Source organism: Lepus europaeus, chromosome 14, assembly GCF_033115175.1.
Source record: "Lepus europaeus isolate LE1 chromosome 14, mLepTim1.pri, whole genome shotgun sequence".
Classification (NCBI taxonomy): Eukaryota; Metazoa; Chordata; class Mammalia; order Lagomorpha; family Leporidae; genus Lepus; species Lepus europaeus.
This window is the reverse complement of record NC_084840.1, coordinates 95,063,839-95,084,067: the sequence shown is the minus strand read 5'-3', so window position 1 is coordinate 95,084,067 and position 20,229 is coordinate 95,063,839. Positions and strand designations below refer to the sequence as shown.

Genomic DNA, 20,229 nt, shown 5'->3' with positions numbered 1-20,229 from the left:
CAATTATTCGATCAACTCAAGGCTGCTTGCAGTAGAGAGACTTCTGCCCTAAGGTAGACGCACCAAGCATCGTGAGACGGAAAACCTTGGAGGAGGAGGAAGCGAGGTGACCACGCAGGTGCTGTGGTCCGCGTGAACGGTAAACTGACTCCCGGGCACTAGGGATACCGTACTTTATTCTCACCAGGCAGCAAAGCGATGCTGGTTCATCCTTCACGGGGCACAGTCTCTGTCCTTGATTTGAACAATCAAAGGAAACATTGTTGGAGCCTTCATCCGAAGGAGTGGTATGCAGATAACAGGCAAGGCCGAGGAGGCGACAGCAGTGACCACCCCGCCCCCTGCTGGTCAGACACAGCGCCCGGGGCTCCTGGCCTGAACGCAGGGCTGCCCCGTGGGTTCGGGAGAGCCGCACATGGAGCCTGCTGGCCATCGGACTTCCTGACTCGAGGGGAAGAGAGAGACAGCTAGGCCTGCCCATCGCCCGCCAGCCCAGCCCCGGGTAGGAGCTCACAGACAGCCATGCGTGGGTAGTGCTCGGGTCCTGTTCCAGGAGGGCCACAGGCAGGCGGGGGCAGCCGACGTGGGGCCCTGGAACCTGGAAGGGCCCCTGGGCTCTGTCCCGGGAAGGGCCCAGTGCTCCATCTGCAGGGCCGCGGGAGCGGGTCCGAGCGTCTCATTGGAGCAGAATCGGACCTCCTCGAGGGCGGAATGGGAAGCGGCTTCGCCTCCGAGCCGCCGCGGAGCTGAAAAGCCGGAAGCAGCCGGGGTTCTGTGTTTTCCTGGAGCCGCCTTTTAGGATCCTTGGCGTTATGTTGCATGAGAGGGAGAGACGTGCAGAGGGCAGCCTGCTTGTCCCCAGTGGATTTGGTGGCTTTGCCCGTGTCGTCTTTTGGGAGGGGGAGTCCTTGGGTTCCTGGATTCTCGCCGGATGCTGCGTGGCGTGGAGATGGGACTGTGTTTCACGTAGCGTTTGTGTCCTCTCTCCTGAGGCCCGCGGTGAGGACAGATCCCTTCAGCTGGAATCGCCTGCACAGGGCGCACACGAGAAGGCAGGACCGGGCCTGCGTCCCTCTGGGACTCCCTAGGCAGGGGCTCTGCCTGTGCTGTGAGGGAGGTGCCCGTACCCATCCCGTGACACACCGTGCCGTCCAGTAGTTCTGCCGCTGACTACGGCCGTACAGTCTCGTGTTGGAGCAGCCTGGGCTCGTCCCCACTCGGAGTCGGGTGTCGGCTTCTATTTCCTGAGTGTGGAAATAAGCCCACCTGAGGCCACTACCCACTGAAGGACAGGCTCGGCGATGGGGGGTGCTGGGCAGGTGGGAGGGGCAGGGGAGGTTCCGTGTGGGGCCTGAGGGGAGCAGCAGTTTCTTCATAAAGGGATGGCAGAGCCCAGAAGGCACACCCTAGAAGCAGCTGGGTATCGTACACTGCAGAGCCCTGCGCCCACCCCGGGTGCCCTGCCAGGGTCCCAGCCTGCTGGCCCCGCCCATGACGCTGGGTCTGGGTAGGAAGACCTCGGATGAGTTTACCCCATCACACTCAGCAGGTGCGCTGTGCAGAAGAGGCAAGAAGAGCCGGGCCCGTTCCCTTAGAAACTGCCGTCTAGATGTAGAATAGGCTCGCTCTCTCTCTCTCTCGCTCTCTCTCTCTCTTTCTCTCTCTCTCATCCTGTTCACAGAGGGGTGGACGCCCTGCCCCATTAAACCTTGCTGCCTTGTGCACCACTCCTCTCTGCCTCACAGCTGAACAGTTTCCTGCGTGACCCCAAGAGCCCGTTCCACTCACCCCCGTGCAGCGTGCTCGTCGGTTGATCTACTTTGGGATTTTTCCACTTAGCGCTCTCTGCAGCTGGGGATGGGCCTACTTATGAGGATACAAGTGGGGCGCTTCTGACACCCAGTGACACACAAAGTGTATAGAACCCCTTGGCCGTGGCCGCACAGCTCGACAGAGGCGGAAGGCGTGGCTCGCTCTGCTCTCTCTCCCCATCCGTGCCTGCGCCAGCCAGGGATTCAACCAAATGCAGACTGAACGTGGGTGGGATCATGGCTCTGTCCTGCACCTGTGTGAGTTTTCTTTCCCTTGTCCTCATTCCCCAAACGATATGGCACAGCGACTGTTTGACGCGTGTACTGTGTTGGGTATTACCAATGATCTGAAGGAGAATTAAATTAAGCGGGAGGATGCATGTGGGGTGTGGGCAAACGTGGAACATGTTACCTAAGAGGCCGTGAGCGACTGCGGAGTCTGGGGTCCTCGGTCACGAAACCAGTCCCTCATGCGTATCAAGGGTGGACCTGTTTGTTTTCAATAACTAAATATTTGTTGGAAAGGGAGAGAGGTAGAAACACACACACACAGCCAGATCTTGCATTCTGTGGCATACTCCCCAAATGCCCACAGCAGCCCGGGCTGAGCCGGGCCAAAACCAGGAGCCTGGAACTCCGTTTGGATCTCCTGTGCATGGGTTAGGGACCCAAGTGCTTGAGCCCTCACCTGCTGCCCCCCAGGGTGTGCACTAGCAGGGAGCTGGACCCAAAGCAGAGGAGCAGGGACCCGACCCAGGCCTTGCCATAGGGCACGTGGACACCGCAAGTGGCAGCATGGCGCACTGCACCACGACGCCCATCCCAGTCTCAAGGTGGTTTCCAGACCCATTTTTCTGTCGAAGACATAATACACACGGGTCTGCTTCCTGACAACACGGGGACAAACTCGCGTGTTCTGTGAGTTTTCTGCGTCAGACTCACCTGGCTTGGCGTCGGCAGCTGCTGAGAATCCATCCCCATCATGTAAAGGGGAAGCCTTGTCCTCCTCACCTGGGGCATGGCAGGAGCCCAAGCACGTGGGCTGTCGTCTGATGCCAGCGTCACCAACAGTGGCATCTCAGCTGCTGCACCTTGATGCTGGCCCCTGGCTACCCGATTCTTTAGAGCAGGTGCTGTGGGGTAAGTAACCTCAAGGACTTGCCAGGACATCTTTGGGTTTTTGTCCCGGGTAATCTGATCTTTCTCGCGGGACGTGTGTCTTAGAATTTGGGATTTTTCATCCTGATTTTGCTGCATCCCAGATCTGCATTTCGAGGGCAGAAATGCAGCAAGGACCCCATGGCCACTGCTTGGGGAGGGGAGGGGAGGCTGGGCTGGGGGCGGGGGTCCAGACATTTCCCGGCTGTGTCGCTCGGCTCAGGGTGACTCTCAGCACCCCTCTCGCCCAAGCCCTCCCTCCTCTCCCCACACTCCCTTTGATGTCAGCCGAGGTCCCCCTAATGCCCACTCGTGGGGACACGCCTCCTAGCTCTTCTAACACGAGTACCGTCCCTGGTCCCACACATACCTCTAATGCTGGAGGAGCTCAAGAATCATTTAGAGTGAGGCTGGTGTGGTAGTGCAGTGGGTAAAGCCACCGCCTGCAGTGCTGGTGTCCCATGTGGGCACTGGTTCAAGCCCCGGCTGCTCCACTTCCAATCCAGCTCATGCTAATGGCCTGGGAAAAGCAGCAGAAGGTAGCCCAAGTACTTGGGCTCCTGCACCTGTGCGGGCGACATGGATGGAGTTCCTGGCTCCTGGCTTCAGCCTCGCCCATACAGGGATGTTGGGGTCATCTGGGGAGTGAAGCAGCAGACGGGGGATCTCCCTCGCTCCGCCCACACAGCCGACTGCATGACATTAAATCCAGGAATAAAGCACTCTGTGGGCTTCTACAGAAAAATTAGCCCAAAGGGAGGGTTGGTGGATTTTAGGATCTATTTATTTGAAAGGCAGAGTGATGGAGAAAGGCAGATAGAGACAAGGAGGTCTTCCATCGGCTGGTTCACTCCCCAGATGGCTGCAATGGCCAGGGCTGGGCCAGGCTGAGGCCACGACCCAGGAGCTTCTTCCAGGTCTCCCATGTGGGTGCAGGGGCTCACGTACTTGGGCCATCCTCAACTGCTTTCCCAGGCTCATTAGCAGAGAGCTGGATCAGAAGTGGAACAGCCAGGAAGTGAACCGGCACTCAGATAGGAGGTGCCAGCATTGCGAGCAGTGGCCTAACCCGCTGTGCCATGATGCCAGCCCCGTGTTGCTGTCTGTCGGTTCCACCCCAGCGTCTCCCGGAAGCCACGCCCTCAGGGATGCAGGGCTGGAGGGCACGAACTCTGTTTCCCTTCCTGGGGTGCTCCAGGGAGGGGCGGCACACGCAGGGGTTTGCACCCCATGCTGCTGCCATGGGGGGTCTCCTTGTACAGAGAGAAGGAAAGAGGGGTAGAAACCCACGGTCTCATCCAGTACCAGGCACCCCGGGGCAGCCCGACAGAGCTGTGGGGCTGAAGCTTTGGGGCACTAAGGAATTCCAGGCAGCCAGAGCAGAGGGTGACCCTGGGGTCCCTGGGGCTGCATGGGCGTGGCCCCGCCTTGCGAGTTAAGAGCCTTGGTGCATCGCAGCCTTGGGACAACCTAAAGGAAACGGAAACGAAGGTCGACAAACAAGCCCGAACCTTGGCTCCTGGGGACTGCAGTCTCCCCCACCCCCAGCGGCTCCTTGGCGTCTGCCTCGCGAGTGTAGATCCTTCTCCCTCCCGGCAGTGCCTGGGGGTCCAAGCAAGGCAAGGACGGCCCCGGGGGGCAGAGATGGCTGAAACCAGACACTCGGGGAGCCTGATCCCTTCATGGTGCCCTCTCTGTGCCGTGCAGAGTCATGTAAAAGATGCATCAAATGCTGCCCCCTCTTCTTTTCTAAATGCCTCCGTGGCCTTTGTGACCCTAGGGTCAAGTTGAAAATCCTCCCTGTGACTCCCAGCCCACGTCTCCATTGCACACCACTTGTCTCTGCCCCAGGACCCTTGCACATGCTGTCCCCTGTACTTGGAGCAGCTTTCTATCTCCCTGCCGCTACCCTCTGCCTGACCACCTACCCCAGCTTCCCTCCTCTTTGGGATCAGAGCCGGTGCTTTCTGATGCTCCACCTGTATACACCACCTCCCGCAGCCTGCACTGCACCTGTAGCCGACCGGTAACGGCTGTCCCCCACTCTAATCACAAGTCCCAGGAGGGCAGGAGTTGGGTCTATTTCCTGCCTCATTCTGTGGCTGGTGCACAGCAGGTGCTAAGAGGTCTGACTGGGTGAAGCCGTTGTGTTTTGGTTTGTGCCCCACAAATTCTTACCCATTGGTGGAGAAGTTCTTGGACTTGGCATCGGTCCGTGTTTCTGAGTCTCCCACGTGGCTGAGCCTGTAGCTCATGTTCGAGGAAGAGTGTGGACTGGTAGGTTGTGAGCGCTTAGGCGCTCAGCCCTGCCGCGCGGCACCACGGGTAGCTGAGAAGAGTTCAGTTCCCACAGACACTCCCTGTGACCCACGAGGGTCTGCAACAGCCTGTTCGTGCTTTCTGTCCGAGTTTCCCGATCTGGGGAGCTGTCCCCCTGCCGGAGAACACCTGGATGTGTCCAGGTAGCCCTGCTCTGTGTGTCTTGTCCACACCAGGCATCCACCTGTTACCATAGCAACCAGGCCCCATGGCAAAGGACCAATTTGGCACCCATCTTTTCCTGTGCCGTGACCGGTCCTCAGCTCCCTGTTGGCGGCGATGTGTGTAGGGGTGGGTGTCTGTGGTGGAAATCGCCACAGAACGTTCGGGAACCAGACGTTCTGCCCTCAGGAGCCTTGCACGGCGCTGTTTGGATCTGCTCCCACTCCTGGGAGGCCGGGGTGCTGTTGGGAATGTGACTCGGCGCCGTGGCTAACCGACTCCCTCCCCGCTTTCTCTTGCAGACAAGAAGCCCCAAGCTGTGTCACAGCCCCCAGCCCCCCAGCTCGGACCCCGTGGAGCACCTGTCAGAGGCGTCTGCAGAGTCCTTGGAAGCCATGCCGGAGGGCGACGCCCCCAGCCCGTTCTCGCGAGGCAGCCGGACACGCGCCAGCCTCCCCGTGGTGAGGTCGACCAACCAGACCAAGGAGCGGTCGCTGGGTGAGTGCCGAGGGCGGCGTCTGGGGTGAGGGTGTGTGCCTGTGAGCTGTGAGCCCGCAGCCCCGCTTCTCAGAGCTCGCTTCAACGCCGAACGCCCAGGTCTGCTGTCAGGGGTCGGGGATTGCACTCAGCGCAAGCCAGGTTTGGGGCGGGGCTGTGTGCGGGGTTGGCTGTGGTCAGAGCGTGAGCCAGAGCTCCGAGGTCCCTGCCTGTGGTCTGGCTGCTGTGGTTGGCCATGGTGCGTCCGCAGAAGTCACGTGCTGGCACCGTGGTCCTGGTTGCTGTGGTGATGAGGTGGGGAGCATCGAGAGGTGTGGCCTTGTGGGAGGTGATGAGGTTGTGGGGGAGGTGATGAGGTTGTGGGGGAGGTGATGAAGTCATATGGGAGGTGGTGAGGTCATTGCCGGAGCCCAGCAGGTGCCGTACGTGCAGGGCAGACCTCTCTGTCCGTGCCCAGCCTCGGGGCTTTTGCAGGAGTGGCCAGAACGGGGCAGGGCCACTAAGGCACAGACTGCCTCGGGAGCCTCCTGCCAGCTCCCGAAGCTGGGCCGGTCAGGGGGCCCTGCCCTGGGACGTGGGGGCACAGCACGCCCTCCACCTGTGTGGCTGAGGGGGCGGCCCTTGTAGGGCTCCAGGACTGTCAGTGAGCCAGGGGCAGGGAGCAGCCCTCCCCAGGGCCTGGAGGCATGGGCCGAGCGTGGCCTCCCAGCGGCAGAGGGCGTCGTTCTCCCGGCCTCTCCACATCCCCTCGTTTCTATGGGGAGCCCACTTTCTGTCTCACTTTGCGTCTTGGCTTGGGGCCTCTGCCAGCTGTGCTGGTGACGCCATCTCCTTTGTCCTTTTAAGGGACCCCTTGGGGGGTGTCTCTTGTTTGTGGGAAAAGGGGAACGAGAAAGGGCCCCCACACGAGCTGTCAGTGTGTCTGGTGCGCACCACAGCCGAATCCCCCCGGAAATCCCATCCAGGCCCTGTTGGGAAAGAGCAGCCACGGCAGGTGTCAGGACGTCCGACATTCGGTTTCTCGGTCGCAGGTTCGGCATGTCTGACATTGTCCCAGCCGCCCAGGGGAAAGCCCTGCTGTCATGTGCATTGTTGATGCTGACTTTTGAAAAGAGATTATTAATTTGAAAGGCAGAGAGAGAGAGAGAGAGAGAGAGAGAGTCTTCCATTCACTATTTCACTCCCCAAATGGCTGCAACGGCTGGGACTGAGCCAGGCCATAGCCAGGAGCCAGGATCTTCTTACAGGTCTCCCACGAGGGTGCAGGGCCATCTTCCTCTGCCTTCCTGGGCCATTAGCAGGGAGCTGGAGTGGAAGTGGAGCAGCCGGGACTCAAACCGGCGCCCATATGGGATGCTGGTGTCACAGGCGGCGGCTTACCCTGATGTGAACTTTTATAAAAAGGTTGTTTTATTTTATTTGAGAGACAGTGATCATCTATCTGCTGGTTCACCTGTTCCCCCACACACACCTGAGGCCAGAGAATGGGCCAGGACAAAAGTGAGGAGCCAGGAACTCCATCCGGGTCTTCTGTCCAGGTGGCAGGAGTACCGAGGTACCGGAGCCCTCACCTGCTGCCTCCCAGGGTGTGCGTCGGCAGAAGCTGGATCAGAGGCAGAGGAGTATGCATACGTGATGTGGGTGACCCAGTGGCGACACGGTCACTGCACCACACACCTGCCCCTCGGTGTTGATCTTCACGTGAGATTCTGTACAGTGGATCTCAGGCTAACCACAAAGTCCCCGTTTTACAAATGGCAGCAAGAGGCCTGTTTGACCACACCTAGTTTGTTAGTTGATAGAACGAGAAGACCCGGGGCTCGCGTTCCTATTAGAAGGCACAGGACATGCAGGGTGGCGTCCACACGTGCCCCCAGGCGGGCTGCCTTGACCCAGCTTGCTCTCCATGCTGGAGCCAGTTCTGGAACTGGATTCTAGGAATGTCCGGGTCTCCACAGAGGGAGCCTTGGCCTTGTGAAATACAGGAAGATAAGACAAGCTGTCTCCCCCATGCCTGGGGCCAAGCCTCTTGGGTACGGAGCCTTTGTGTGCAAGGCAGGAGTCCCCCCCTGGCTGGTGGGTACTTGGAGGCTGCAGGCACTGGTGGCAGCCTTGCCCAGGGAGCCGCTCCGGGTTCCTGGGGCTCTCACTCAGGGAGAAGGCCCTGGGGAGCACAGGTTCAGCAGGTGGACCAGGGTCTCCCGGCGGTGTGTCTATGAAAGCCTGCTTGGCCTGAGATTTTCACAACTCCTGGGTCGACACGAAGGGAACTATGAGAGGAGACAGATGAGAACTGTGCCCAGGTGAGGGGAGTCGAGGTTCCAGCCAATGAAGCTGGAGGCCAGCGCTGTGGCGTAGCGAGTAAAGCCGCCACCTGTGCTGCCAGCATCCTATATGGGCATCGGTTCAAGTCCCAGCTGCTCCACTTCCCATCCGTCTCTCTGCTATGGCCTGGGAAAGGGGTGGAAGATGGCCCAAGTGTTTGGGCCCCTGCACCTATGTGGGAGACCCAGATGGAGTTTTAGGCTCCTGGCTTCAGCCTGGTCCAGCAGCTGACCTTGCAGCCATTTAGGGAGGGAACTAGCAGATAGAAGATACCTGTGTGTGTGTGTGTGTGTGTGGCTCACTCTGCCTTGAAAATAAATAAAATAAATCTTTAAAAAGAAAAGAAAATGAGGCTGGCCTCAGGGTGACCCTGGCCACCTGCCTCTTTGTGGCCGATTTGGTCTGTCCTGGCCACACCTGGCCCAGGTGGAGAAATCCGGCCAATGAGGCTGACAAATGAGGGGGAGGCTGTGAGTCACGGAGTCTCCAAGCGATCTCCCTCCACGCGGCCTGGGGCTGGAACTACCCGGTTCAGAATTTTCCCCATTTCTGTTGCCTCAGCAGTGTTTTGAGGATGGACAGGACACAGCAGGGCTGAGCAGGTGCGTTGGGCAGAGGGTGCTGGAAGACACGGAAGCAGACAGGATAAATAAGGACCAGTGTACGGGCGTTAGCAGGTGTCGCTGGTGCCACGTGGTCGCCGTCTGTCAGCCGGCCGCAGAGGGGAAATGTTCGGCCATTGCTGGCGTGTGCTGTGTCACTAAGGCCACTTGTGTCTGTGTTGAAGGTGCATGGCCATACTGTGTAAGAGGTGTTTACACGCGTGTGTTCTATAACGGGCGTTGTTAGTGGTCTGGAGCCAACCTCACGTGTGTAGAGAAACATTGTTCTGTAGAGTTAAAACATGTATGACACTCGTTTTCCTAAGCGGTGGTGGCTATGGGAAGGAGATGTGACCGAAACAGTGCAGGAGAGAGCTTTGTAGCAGGTCATCTGTACTCACGCCTAGCAAATGCCGGCGTCTTTGCTCTAACGTCGGAACCAGCAGCCCAGCCGGGCTGGGCCTGGGTCAGTGGCTGGGGGGACTGGCTGGGGTCTCCCCTCTGCCTCCGCCCCTGCCTGGCTCTAGGGCTGCAGCCACAGAGCGGACTGACCGGAACATCAGAGGCGTGGGTTCCGGAGCCTGGGAACAGGGCAACGTGCCGGTCCAGGGGACGTCTGCAGCCATGTTTGCTGGGGTCCCAGGGCATGCAGGGTGCAGGCGTGGCTGCAGCTTCCTCACTGGGCAGCGTGGCCTTGCTTTGCTGTGACGTTTAACCTGTGATTCTGCAAGGTTGGTAATAATGCCACCCCCTGTTGCTTTCACCAGGCCTGGCTCTCCGTGCCTGAGCCGTGACTGCGCGAGTCTGACTGACGGCGTTTGTCGGTGCTATATTCCTGCTGCTGAACTGAAAATAAATGAAGAAAGAAACATTGCTCTATAGAGAGCTTTACACATTATAGAAACATTGCTCTATAGAGAGCATTCAATAGAGCAAGGGTGCCAGGGAAGAAGGCAGTTAGGAGGAAATCTCCCCTATTTAGTTTGACCGTATTGAGCAAGGGAAAAACTTGCACCTTGATTTCCTTGCCGTTGATGCAGTGAATGTCCTTAGGTTCTTGTAGACCGAATCTCTCTCTGGACAGAACGTGGGTTTGCGGCTCGGAATGGCACATTGGCAGCAGTGTAGTGAAACTCGCTGTTGTGCTACAAGTGACCAGCGCACATTTGTCCCTTATGACCTAGGATCCTCGTGGCTGAGGTGCACTGAGGCGGGAGGATGTATCCAAGCTCATCCTCTTGGCACTCAGTGAACGCGTAGGGAGAATGTTAGAGGACTGTGTGGACTGTGTGCATTGTTCTGACTTCAGTAAACAAAGTGAGAAGTCTTTGGAAATCTCTGGCTGCCAAAGTTCCTGTTTGAAACTCTGGATCTTTTTATTTTTTTTTATTTTATTTTTTTTATTTTTGACAGGCAGAGTGGACAGTGAGAGAGAAACAAAGAGAGAGGTCTTCCTTTTGCCGTTGGTTCACCCTCCAATGGCCGCCGCGGTTGGCGCGCTGCGGCCAGCGCACCGCGCTGATCCGATGGCAGGAGCCAGGTGCTTCTCCTGGTCTCCCATGGGGTGCAGGGCCCAAGCACTTGGGCCATCCTCCACTGCACTCCCTGGCCACAGCAGAGAGCTGGCCTGGAAGAGGGGCAAACAGGACAGAATCCGGCACCCCAACCGAGACTAGAACCCGGTGTGCCAGCGCCGCAAGGCGGAGGATTAGCCTAGTGAGCCGCGGCGCCGGCCCGAGACTCTGGATCTTACAAGCACGGAGGACATGGTTTGTTGTGCATGGACCTGGGAGGGTCTGTGCCCTCTCCCTAAACCGTTGAGGTCTGCTCTGCAGGCAGCACGTGGGTGGGAGAGATCAACTGGGTGAATGGAAGGCTGGGTGAGGTTTTCCCAGGAGGAGGCATCACGGCGGGGAGAGGGTGGGAGAGGAGATGGGGTTGGGGCGTGGCTCCTGTACCTGCCTCTCCCTGGGCAGCCGAGGTGTTGCTACACCGGGATCATAGCTCATCTTTTCGTAAACCTGGCATAGATCCTGTGGGTGCTGCAGATAAAAGCTGGGGGCTCCGTAACTGGAAACATGAGTTAAATTCCCAAAGCCCTTTCAACAACATCGGTCTCCCAGTGAGGGCGGAAATATCACCCCCTTTCCTCTCTCTCTCTCTCTCTCTCTCTTTCTCTCTGGATGTGTGTCTCTGCCAAGGAACCTTAGCCTGACCCAGCACCTACATATTTAGTTTCTTTTGATGTGGAGAATATTATTTTTGCAAAAACAAACTCTTCCTTGAGTTTCAAAGACAACACAGAAGAAAGCAAGGCAAGCTTTGTCTGTTTATTGACTTAAATCTCTTCACATCCAAAATAGATTTGACGTGGCTTTGTCCAACTCCCCAAAACTACATAGGATCCACAAAGACAAGAACTGGGTATGATATGTGTGCCAGGAAGATGAAGATAAGGAATTGCAGCCAGGAACAAAAAAAAAAAGACAAAAGGAGAAACGCAGTGTGTTAAGTGGATTCCATTACTCAAGAAGAGGCTCATACAAGCCCATCAGAAAAACACACACATTTTCAAGCAGTGTCATCCGAGCACTCCAATATCCGAATGATCTGGACGCCATGTTATATAACAAGCAATTACATGTAATAGTTACTTTAGGAACTTTTTGTCAGATAGCTATAATCTCCACATAAAAACCCCAGTCCAGTGGTGCAGTATTTTTTTTCTAAAAGATGTATTTATTTATTTGAAAGTCAGAGTTACACAGAGAGAGGGAAAGAGAGAGAGAGACAGGACTTCCATCTGCTGGTTCACTCCTCAAATGACCTCAAAGGCCGGGGCTAGGCCAGGTGGAAGCCAGGAGCCAGGAGCTTCTTCCAGGTCTCCAACATGGGAGCAGGGCCCAAGCACTTGAGACATCTTCCACTGCTTTCGCAGCTGCATGAGCAGGGAGCTGGACAGGAAGTGGAGCAGCCAGGACTGGAACCAGCGCCCATATGGGATGCTGGCCCTGCAGGTGGCGGCTTTAGGTGGTACGCCACAGCGCCAGAATCTGTAGGTTTCTACAGATATAGCGTGGTACATGGACAGCGTTGAGGTGATAACCCACCTGACCCCCAGGTGACTGGCACCTGCCAGTGACTCATTGTGGCGAGGTGGATAACCGGAGGGGCAGGTCGTGGTTGAAGACTTGAATGGCAGTGTGGCATAGGAGAGGGGTCTCTCCCACCGTGGCAGAACCCAAGATTTCGGTGGCAATGTCCTTGTGACGCCAGCCACCAAGCACTGGTCACTCTCCAGGCCTGGGGCTGCGAGTGTCATGGGCTTGGCCGTGGTTTGGTGGGACTGGAAGGTGACACAGGAGCAAGTGTTCCCGGATGGGAGAGATGTGGTTCAAGATTCTCTTTTGTTTCCTTTGCCATGAAAACACATCTAAAGTGCTCTTCCTGCTAATACATCCTGGGATGCAGCAGGTGATGGCCCAAGTGCTTGAGCCCCTGCCACCCACATGGGAGACCCACATGGATTTCTGGGCTCCTGGCTTTGGCCTGGGCCAGCCGTGGCTGTTGCGGGCATTTGGGGAGTGCATCAGTGGATGGAAGATCTCTCTCTCTCTCTCTCTCTCTCTCGAGCTCTGCCTTTTTAAAATTTTGTTTTAAAATACACATTAAAAAAGGGAGCGAGGGCCAGCACCGTGGCTCACTAGGCTAATCCTCCACCTGCGGCACCGGCACCCTGGGTTCTAGTCCCGGTCGGGGCACCGGTTCTGTCCCAGTTGCCCCTCTTCCAGGCCAGCTCTCTGCTGTGGCCCGGGAGTGCAGTGGAGGATGGCCCAAGTGCTTGGGCCCTGCAACCCATGGGAGACCAGGAGAAGCACCTGGCTCCTGCCTCCGGATCAGCACGGTGCACCGGCCGCAGCGGCCATTGGAGGGTGAACCAATGGTGAAGGAAGACCTTTCTCTGTCTCTCTCTTTCACTGTCCACTCTGCCTGTCAAAAAAAAAAAAAAGGGAGCGAAGCACAAGTTCCCATTAGAAGGAGGTTTCTTGCTGAGTTTAAACGAGGTCTTTGTTGTCACTCCTCTGTGGGAGCTGCCATGTGTTTTGCGCCCATTTGAGGAGCAGATTTGTGAAATACAAGACATACAGGTGGGTGCAAGCCAGTTGTGTCCCCTGCCCTGGGTCTGGGCACCAGGTCCCATGGGGGGCACTCGGGGGGCGCCTGCACGCACCATCCAGCCAGGATGCTGTCATGGGGTAAGTCCCGAGGCACCCCACGGCAGGCTGTAGTCTCCTGGGAGTCAGCCACGCTCTCGGTGACTAGCTCCTGTGTCCCCAGCACCCCACCTCCCAGGAACACCTGACTGTGCCTGGGGACAGGGTCTGCCAGGAAGTGGGAGTGTGGTCTCACAGGAAGAGCAGAGGAGGGTAGGGACAGAGTGGGCATTGTGTGGAGACGAGGGAAGAAGGCAGCCCCCAGAATCTGAGCGAGGGGGCCTCAGGGACACACAACCCTGTGGCACCTGGAGCTCGCATCTGGGGAGAGTGGATTTCCGCTGTCTGAGCCCCCAGCCTGCGGCTGTGGCCCCTGCACCTGAGCAAATGAAGTCAGGGACTCAGGCTGGTCCCCTCCCTCCCCGCTCCCTCTCCCCCTTCCTCCCCTCCCTCTCTCCCCCTCCTCTCCCCTCCCTTCTCCCTCTGCGGTTTAAGGCGGTTGTCACAAATGTTTCTGTGTCTTCTGGGGAGGTTCCCATCCTGTGTCCAGTTTTCCCCATCGGTTGTTTTTGTCCCAGCCTTTCCGGTCCATCCCTGCCCCGTGCATCACCAGGGGGGATCTTAAACCCCCTGGTGCAGACCCGGCCCCCAGGCCCCTCCTCAGCCCAGCCCCAGCAGCCCAGGGGGGCTGGATTTCACCGCCTGGAGGAGCCCCGGCTTCCAGGCTGCGGAGTTGAGGTCTGGAGTCTGGTCCTGTCGTGTCCCCGCCCACTCTGCCTTTTCAGAAGTGTGGGAGGTGGTGACTGGCTCCCAGACGTCCTGCCCTCCGCCTCCCAGAGCTGTGCCGGCTCTGAATTGCTTTCGCCCTTCGTGTGCTTATGAAGAATTCACAATTTCTGGCATAATTAATGATGCCGTGGTGAGTCCTGTAGTGTGGTGGGTAAAGCTGACACCCGCGGTGCTGGCTGCTCTGCTTCTGATGCAGCTCCCTGCTGTGGCCCGGGAAAGCAGTGGAGGACGGCCCCAGCTCATCAGCCAGCCCCACGCCAAAACAGCACCCACCCTGCGCCTCGCTTGGGTTCTGGTTTGTTTTAGAATTTGCCATTTGGAACACTGGCTCTCAGACGTCAGCACAGAACTTGTTCAAATGCAGATCTGCAGCCAGACTTCCTGAGCTTAGGATTCATGGGTTTGGGGTGGGACTCGAATGTCCCCCATGCCTGTGGCTGCAGCCCTGGATGCAACTGAGGTGTCATTACAAGGAGTCACCACCGGGGGGCGTTTCCTTTTTTTTTTTTCTTCTTTTTTTTTCTTTTTTTCTTTTCATTATGTCATTGTTTGAGAGGCACACACAGGCACAGAGAGAACTCTCAACGTCTGCAGGGGCCGGTCCAAGGCCAAAGCTGAGAGCTGAGAGCAAACTTCCAGGTCACCTGTGTAAGTGGCAGGAACCCAACTGCTGGAGCGGGCAGTGCTGCCTCGCCCGGCCACAGCTGGGGTCAGCAGCCAGAGCTGAAGCCCAGTGTTGAACTTGGACACTCCTACGTGGCAGGCATGTGTGTTAAACACAGAGTGTTCAGCCTGCCCGCCTGGCTCTGCCTCCCCTTCTGCTCCTGGTGGGAGCCCTGCCCTGCCCTGATCCACCTGCACCTGCCCCCAGCTCGTCCCCTCTCCGTAAGGCGCGCACACACAGCGTCTTCCTCAGACGTTTCTTGAGTCTTGGGTGGCTGACCCTGCCCTAGGACTGCATGCCACCATGCATGCCCCTCCCCAGTGTCCCGCCCTTGCCTGTGCCCCAGGGAGCACTGACCCCACCATGGTCATTCCGCCCCCAGACCTTGTTCCCGGGGTTGATAATGCAGAGAGCAGGTGGATGAGGCTGTGCACCTGCAAAATCCCCGTGGGTGGAGATGCCTGAAGCTTCGATGCTGGTGCTGGTCTGCCCAGATCCTGGGGGTGGGCGCCCTCTCGTGCCTCCTTCCCTTGGCCTCCATAAGCCGAATCACAATCTTTATTTGAGAAGTAGAGTTACAGATAGACAGAGGGAGAGACAGAGAGAGAGAGAGAGGTCTTCCATCCACTGGTTCACTCCCCAAATGGCTGCAAGGGCCAGGCTGAGCCAATCTGAAGACGGGAGCCAAGAGCTTCTTCTGGGTCTCCCACATGAGTGCAGGGGTCTAAGCACTTGGGCCATCTTCTGCTGCTTTCCCAGGACATAGCAGAGAGCTGGATCGGAAGTGGAGCAGCCGGGACTCAAACTGGTACTCATATGGCTACTTGGGCCCCTGCTACCCACGTGGGAGACCCAGATAGCATTCCTGGCTCCTGGCTTTGGCCTTGCTCAACCCTGGCCATTCCATACATTTGGGGAGTGAACCAGCAGATGAAGCTAGCGCTCTCTCTCTCTCTCTCTCTCTCTCTCTCTCTCTCTCTCTCTCTGCCTCTGTCTCTCTGTTACTGCCTTTCAAGTAAATCTTTTAAAAAAAATCGCCTAGAGCAACAAGCCATGTACGTGAGCAGGCAGGCAGCCTCAGCAGGTTCACAAAAGTGGGAATCATGAAAGAACTTTTATCATGAAAGCCTTCTGCACCAGAATAAACATACCTCTTCGTCCCGTTTTCCCACGAGCTGTGTGAAGTAACTGCTCCATGACAGCTGGCTGGGTGGGCTCTGTGGGTTTGCCAGGGCCACCCTGGTCTTGTCGGTGTCTCTCGTTCTATGATGGGGAGTGAAGGAAAGCTTGGGCTCTCTGCACATTTCTGTGCAGCTGCTTCCAAATCCTTCAAGACTGTTAAAAAACATATTCTGTCCCAAGAAGGATAAGAAACCTAGACACAGGGAGTGGAGGTGCTGGCGCCGTGGCGTAGCCAGTAGAGCGGCTGTCTGCAGTGCCGGCATCCCATATGGGCGCCAGTTCAAGTCCCAGCTGCTCCTCTTCCCAACCAGCTCTCTGCTATGGCCTGGGAAAGCAGCAGAGGATGGCTCAAGTCCCTGGGCTCCTGCCCCCACGTGGGAGACCCAGAGGAAGCTCCTGGCTCCTGGCTTTGGCCCAGCCCAGCCCCGGCTGTTGTAGCTATTTGGGAAGTGAACCAGGAGATGGAAGATCTCTCCCTTTCTCTCTCTTTCTCCCTCTCTATTTTTTTCAAATAAATAAAATAAATAATTTTTAAAAAAGGAAGGAGTGGGAAGTGTGATGTGCAGGTGAGAACATAAGACGTGTGTTTGAGAAACCCAAATAGCCATCGATGCTAGTGACTCAGTGGGAGAGGAAGAATGAAAATACAAACATCAGACAGAGAGGATGGAAGGCGGGCGGGGTCCCTAAGGACTTCGTTCCCAAGTCCTCCTGCGTCCCGGGAGGAGGGGGCATCCAGGTATTGGAGAAGCTGTGTTTGTGATAGCTGGTCTGCAGCGTTGCAACCACGCAGCGCTGGGTAGGAGGAGGTTTTGTTTGCCTGGTGACCTCCTGACTCCACTGCCCCTGTTAGGGCCCGGAGAGGAGGCTCATCCTCTTCCCACGGGCTAGCCCCGGAGGCCACAGCGGCTGAAGACTGCGCAGGTCAGAGCGAGGCTGTGGCCGTGTGACCCCGCTGTGCGCTCCTGGGCGTCATGAAAACACACGCCAGGGAATCTTCTACAGTGAGTGCCCGGAGGTGAAATAGTTTCACCTTTTATGGAGTGAAACGAATCTCTTCTAAACCGTGGGATGAACAGAGCTTTCCTATCGCCCCTGTCATCTCATCGACCACGCTGTGGGCAAGGCTTCCAGGTTTCTCTCTCCACTTCCCTCGCCGGCTCTGAATGTCACCGTGTGGCAGATGTGTTACCTGCACCAGTGCCCACCCCACTCTAGTGCTCTGTTAATAAAGTGACAATAAAGCTGTTAGTGTTAGCCTCTGCGCATCAGAAACGGGAGGTGGTATTTTAAGATCCAGGAAAACTGTGAAATCTATTGATTACCCAGTTGTAAGGGACCTCTGTTTCTCTGGGTGCTGACGTGATCCTGAACCCCAGATCTGCTAGGGGACATCTTTCACAGACATCCCACCCACAGAGCAGGCAGGGCAAACACACATGCACTTACATGTACACACAGACACACATATGCATGTGTGTGCACACATGACCACACGTGGACATGCATATACGAACATACACACTGCATGCATGTGCAGTCACACGTGGCAGCACACGGGTGAACACATGCACACACATGGCCACACGTGGACACTCACCTACGAACATACACACTGCATGCATGTGCAGTCACACGCGGCAGCACACGGGTGAACACATGCACACACATGGCCACACGTGGATACTCACCTACGAACATACACACTGCATGCATGGACAGTCACACGTGGCAGCACACGGGTGAACACATGCACACACATGGACATGCATGGCAGCACACAGGTGAACACACACGCACACAGACGTGGGCACACACAGCTATGGAGATGACGGGTCCTAGACAGGAGACGACAGACCTGGCTGCTCGTGTTTTGAATGAAAGAAATCCAGAGGTTCTCCCCTGAGCCGCTTCTCTCGGCCGGAAATAAGTGACCGGAGCTGTGCTGGGAACAGGGCTGCCAGCGTAGTTCCGGATCTCTGGAGGACGTTACGCCACCTGTGCGAGACATCAGGTCCCTCTCGGCAGGACTGTGGTGCCTCCTGTAGTTGGGAGGGCCGTCAGGTGCACTGCTGGGCAACCCGCCCCTTCCTGGACGCCGTGGCAGGAAGGACCGAGGTAACCCTGGCCGCCAGCAGCCCTGCAGGCCCCTCGCCCCCCCCCCCCAAGAGCTTCCTCTGCAGACAGCAGGTGCACCTGTTGCCGCTGGGCTCACAGCCTGCCCTAAACATGCCGGCACATTCTGACCCCGCTCGGGCACGGGGGCTCTGGGACCCTGCGCAGATCTCTGTCACCCCTGAGCCCTCATTTCCTCACCCCTCAAATCCTGACCCATTTCCCAGGAAGGTTTTTTTCTTGTTTAAACATTTGTTTGATTGAAGGGCAGAGTTATGGGGAGAGAGGGAGAGGGAGACAGACAGGCTGAGGCCAGCAGCCAGGAGCTTCTTTCCGGTCTCTCGCATGGGTGCAGGGGCCAAAGCACTTGGGCCATCTTCTACTGCTTTCCCAGGCCATTAGCAGGGAGCTGGACTGGAAGTGGAGTAGCCAGGACTTGAACCGTATGGGATGCTGGTGGTGTACAGGCAGTGGCTTTACCACCATGCCATGACACCAGCCCCTCCCAGGAATTTTTCTAAGATTTTGTTTGTTTGAAAAGCGGAGTGAAGAGAGAAGGAGATATAAAAAAGATACATGCATACATAGGTAGATGATGGTAGCGAGAGAGAGAGATAATAGACAGACAGGGCAAGCTCTTCCACCTTCTAGTTCATTCCCCAAATGGCTGCAATGGTCAGGGCTGGGCCAGGCCGAAGCCAGGAGCCTGGAACTCCACCCAGGTCTCCCATGGGGGAGACAGAAGCCCACAGTTGTGAGCCATGACCTGCTGCCTCCCAGGTCATTAGCAGGAAGCTGCATTGGAAGCAGAGGCAGGACTAGAACCAGGCGCTCTGCTGTGGGCCGTGGCCATCCCACGCTGCAATGAAACTGCCATCAGTCAGTCGGGTTCCTGCCTGCCACAGGGGAGACCTGGGTGGAGCCCCCAGCTCTCAGGTTTGGCCTGGCCCTCATGGGCATTTGGGGAGTAAACTGAGAGAGCAGATTGCTCTCTCACCCTTAAATACATCAGTAAATGATGTTGAAAAACGCAGTTGGTTTACTGTATTAACAACACGTAGAGAGGCTATTTCTGAAACGTTGGTTTGAGACCGTCAGTTTTTAATGAGTGGCCGTGGGCGCGTGCCTCTGATTTTTGGTCGATCTGGGGTAAGTTTAAGGGAGAGGCTTGGGCCCGGCGCTGTGGCTCGCTTGGCTAATCCTCCACCTGCAGCGCCGGCACCCCAGGTTCTAGTCCCGGTTGGGGCACCAGGTTCTAGTCCTGCCTGCCCATCTTCCAGTCCAGCTCTCTGCTGTGGCTCGGGAGTGCAGTGGAGGATGGCCCAAGTGCTTGGGCCCTGCACCCCATGGGAGACCAGGAGAAGCACCTGGCTCCTGGCTTCGGATCAGTGCGATGTGCCGGCTGTAGCTGCCATTTCGGGGGTGAACCAACGGAAGGAAGACCTTTGTCTCTCTCTCTCTCTCACTGTCTGTAACTCTACCTGTCAAATAAATAAATAAAAATCTTTAAAAAAAAAAAAAAGGAAGAGGCTATGGCTCTGAGAAGCCGAATAGCACAGCGGTGGCAGCCCGGCCTCGGAAGGCAGCCGCCCGCGGTCGCCCTGCTGTGCGGTGTGGGTCTGAGTTTGGTCATCAGTACGTGGATGTTAGAGTAGAACTTGCCTCCTTGTGTCGTTGGAGGATGGAGTTCTCCGTGTGTGCACAGCTCAGGATAGGCCCTGGGTCCCTGTAAGAGCCACCTGGGTCGGGGCTGGTGTTAGTGTCTCATGTACCATTGTAGGAAGGCAACTCACCTGTCCACAGCTCGCCTGCCAACTGTACCCAGAGCCTCACCACCTCCTACTGCCCGCACTCCCGCCCCCTGTCGCCTCCTGCTGGGACTGGTGCAGTAGCCTCCTAATTGCTTCTCCCGCTCCCTGTGGCCCGAGGAGTCCCTCCAACTCCCCACTGCTCCCCCACTCAGCACCCCGCAGGCTCGACCTCCCTGCCCGCCAGCTACTCTCCCCGGCCCCCTTCCCCGCGGCTCTGCTCCAGGGCTGGGCCTGCCACAGTTCCATTACAGCCCAGCCTCCTGCTGGCCATCTCGTGGCTGCTGGCTTCAATTTCTTCTTCCTGAAATGCTCTTCTCGTCCCCTTCCTGGGGCGATCTTCGCTAAAACGTCGTCCTGAGGAGGCCTTCCTGGCCGCCCCCTCTGGAGCGTCCCTTCCTTCTTGTCGGCCGGTCCCACGCGTGCCTGACCGCCGCAGAGGCCCCTTCACCAGCCTCACTGCTGACGCCTGGCCTGGCTCTGCCCGGCCAGCACTGAGGCTGCCGCTGTCTCATGCCCGGCACTGCCGTTTGGGCTCCTGGCATGGCGTCTGCACCTTGCAGTGGCTTCATAAATGGTGAT

General features: G+C 57.3%; 1 protein-coding gene across 9 annotated transcripts in view; it reads left to right on the top strand.

Annotated features, from left to right (window-relative positions):
• KIAA1217 (KIAA1217 ortholog) overlaps positions 1 to 20,229 on the top strand; it is a 240,016-nt gene that overhangs the window by 110,974 nt on the left and 108,813 nt on the right. For all 9 annotated transcript variants that reach the window (XM_062211186.1, XM_062211184.1, XM_062211182.1 and 6 more), the window contains exon 2: positions 5,753 to 5,948. In XM_062211186.1, the coding sequence (XP_062067170.1) occupies positions 5,753 to 5,948 (196 nt within the window). The remainder of the gene's footprint in view (positions 1 to 5,752; positions 5,949 to 20,229) is intronic.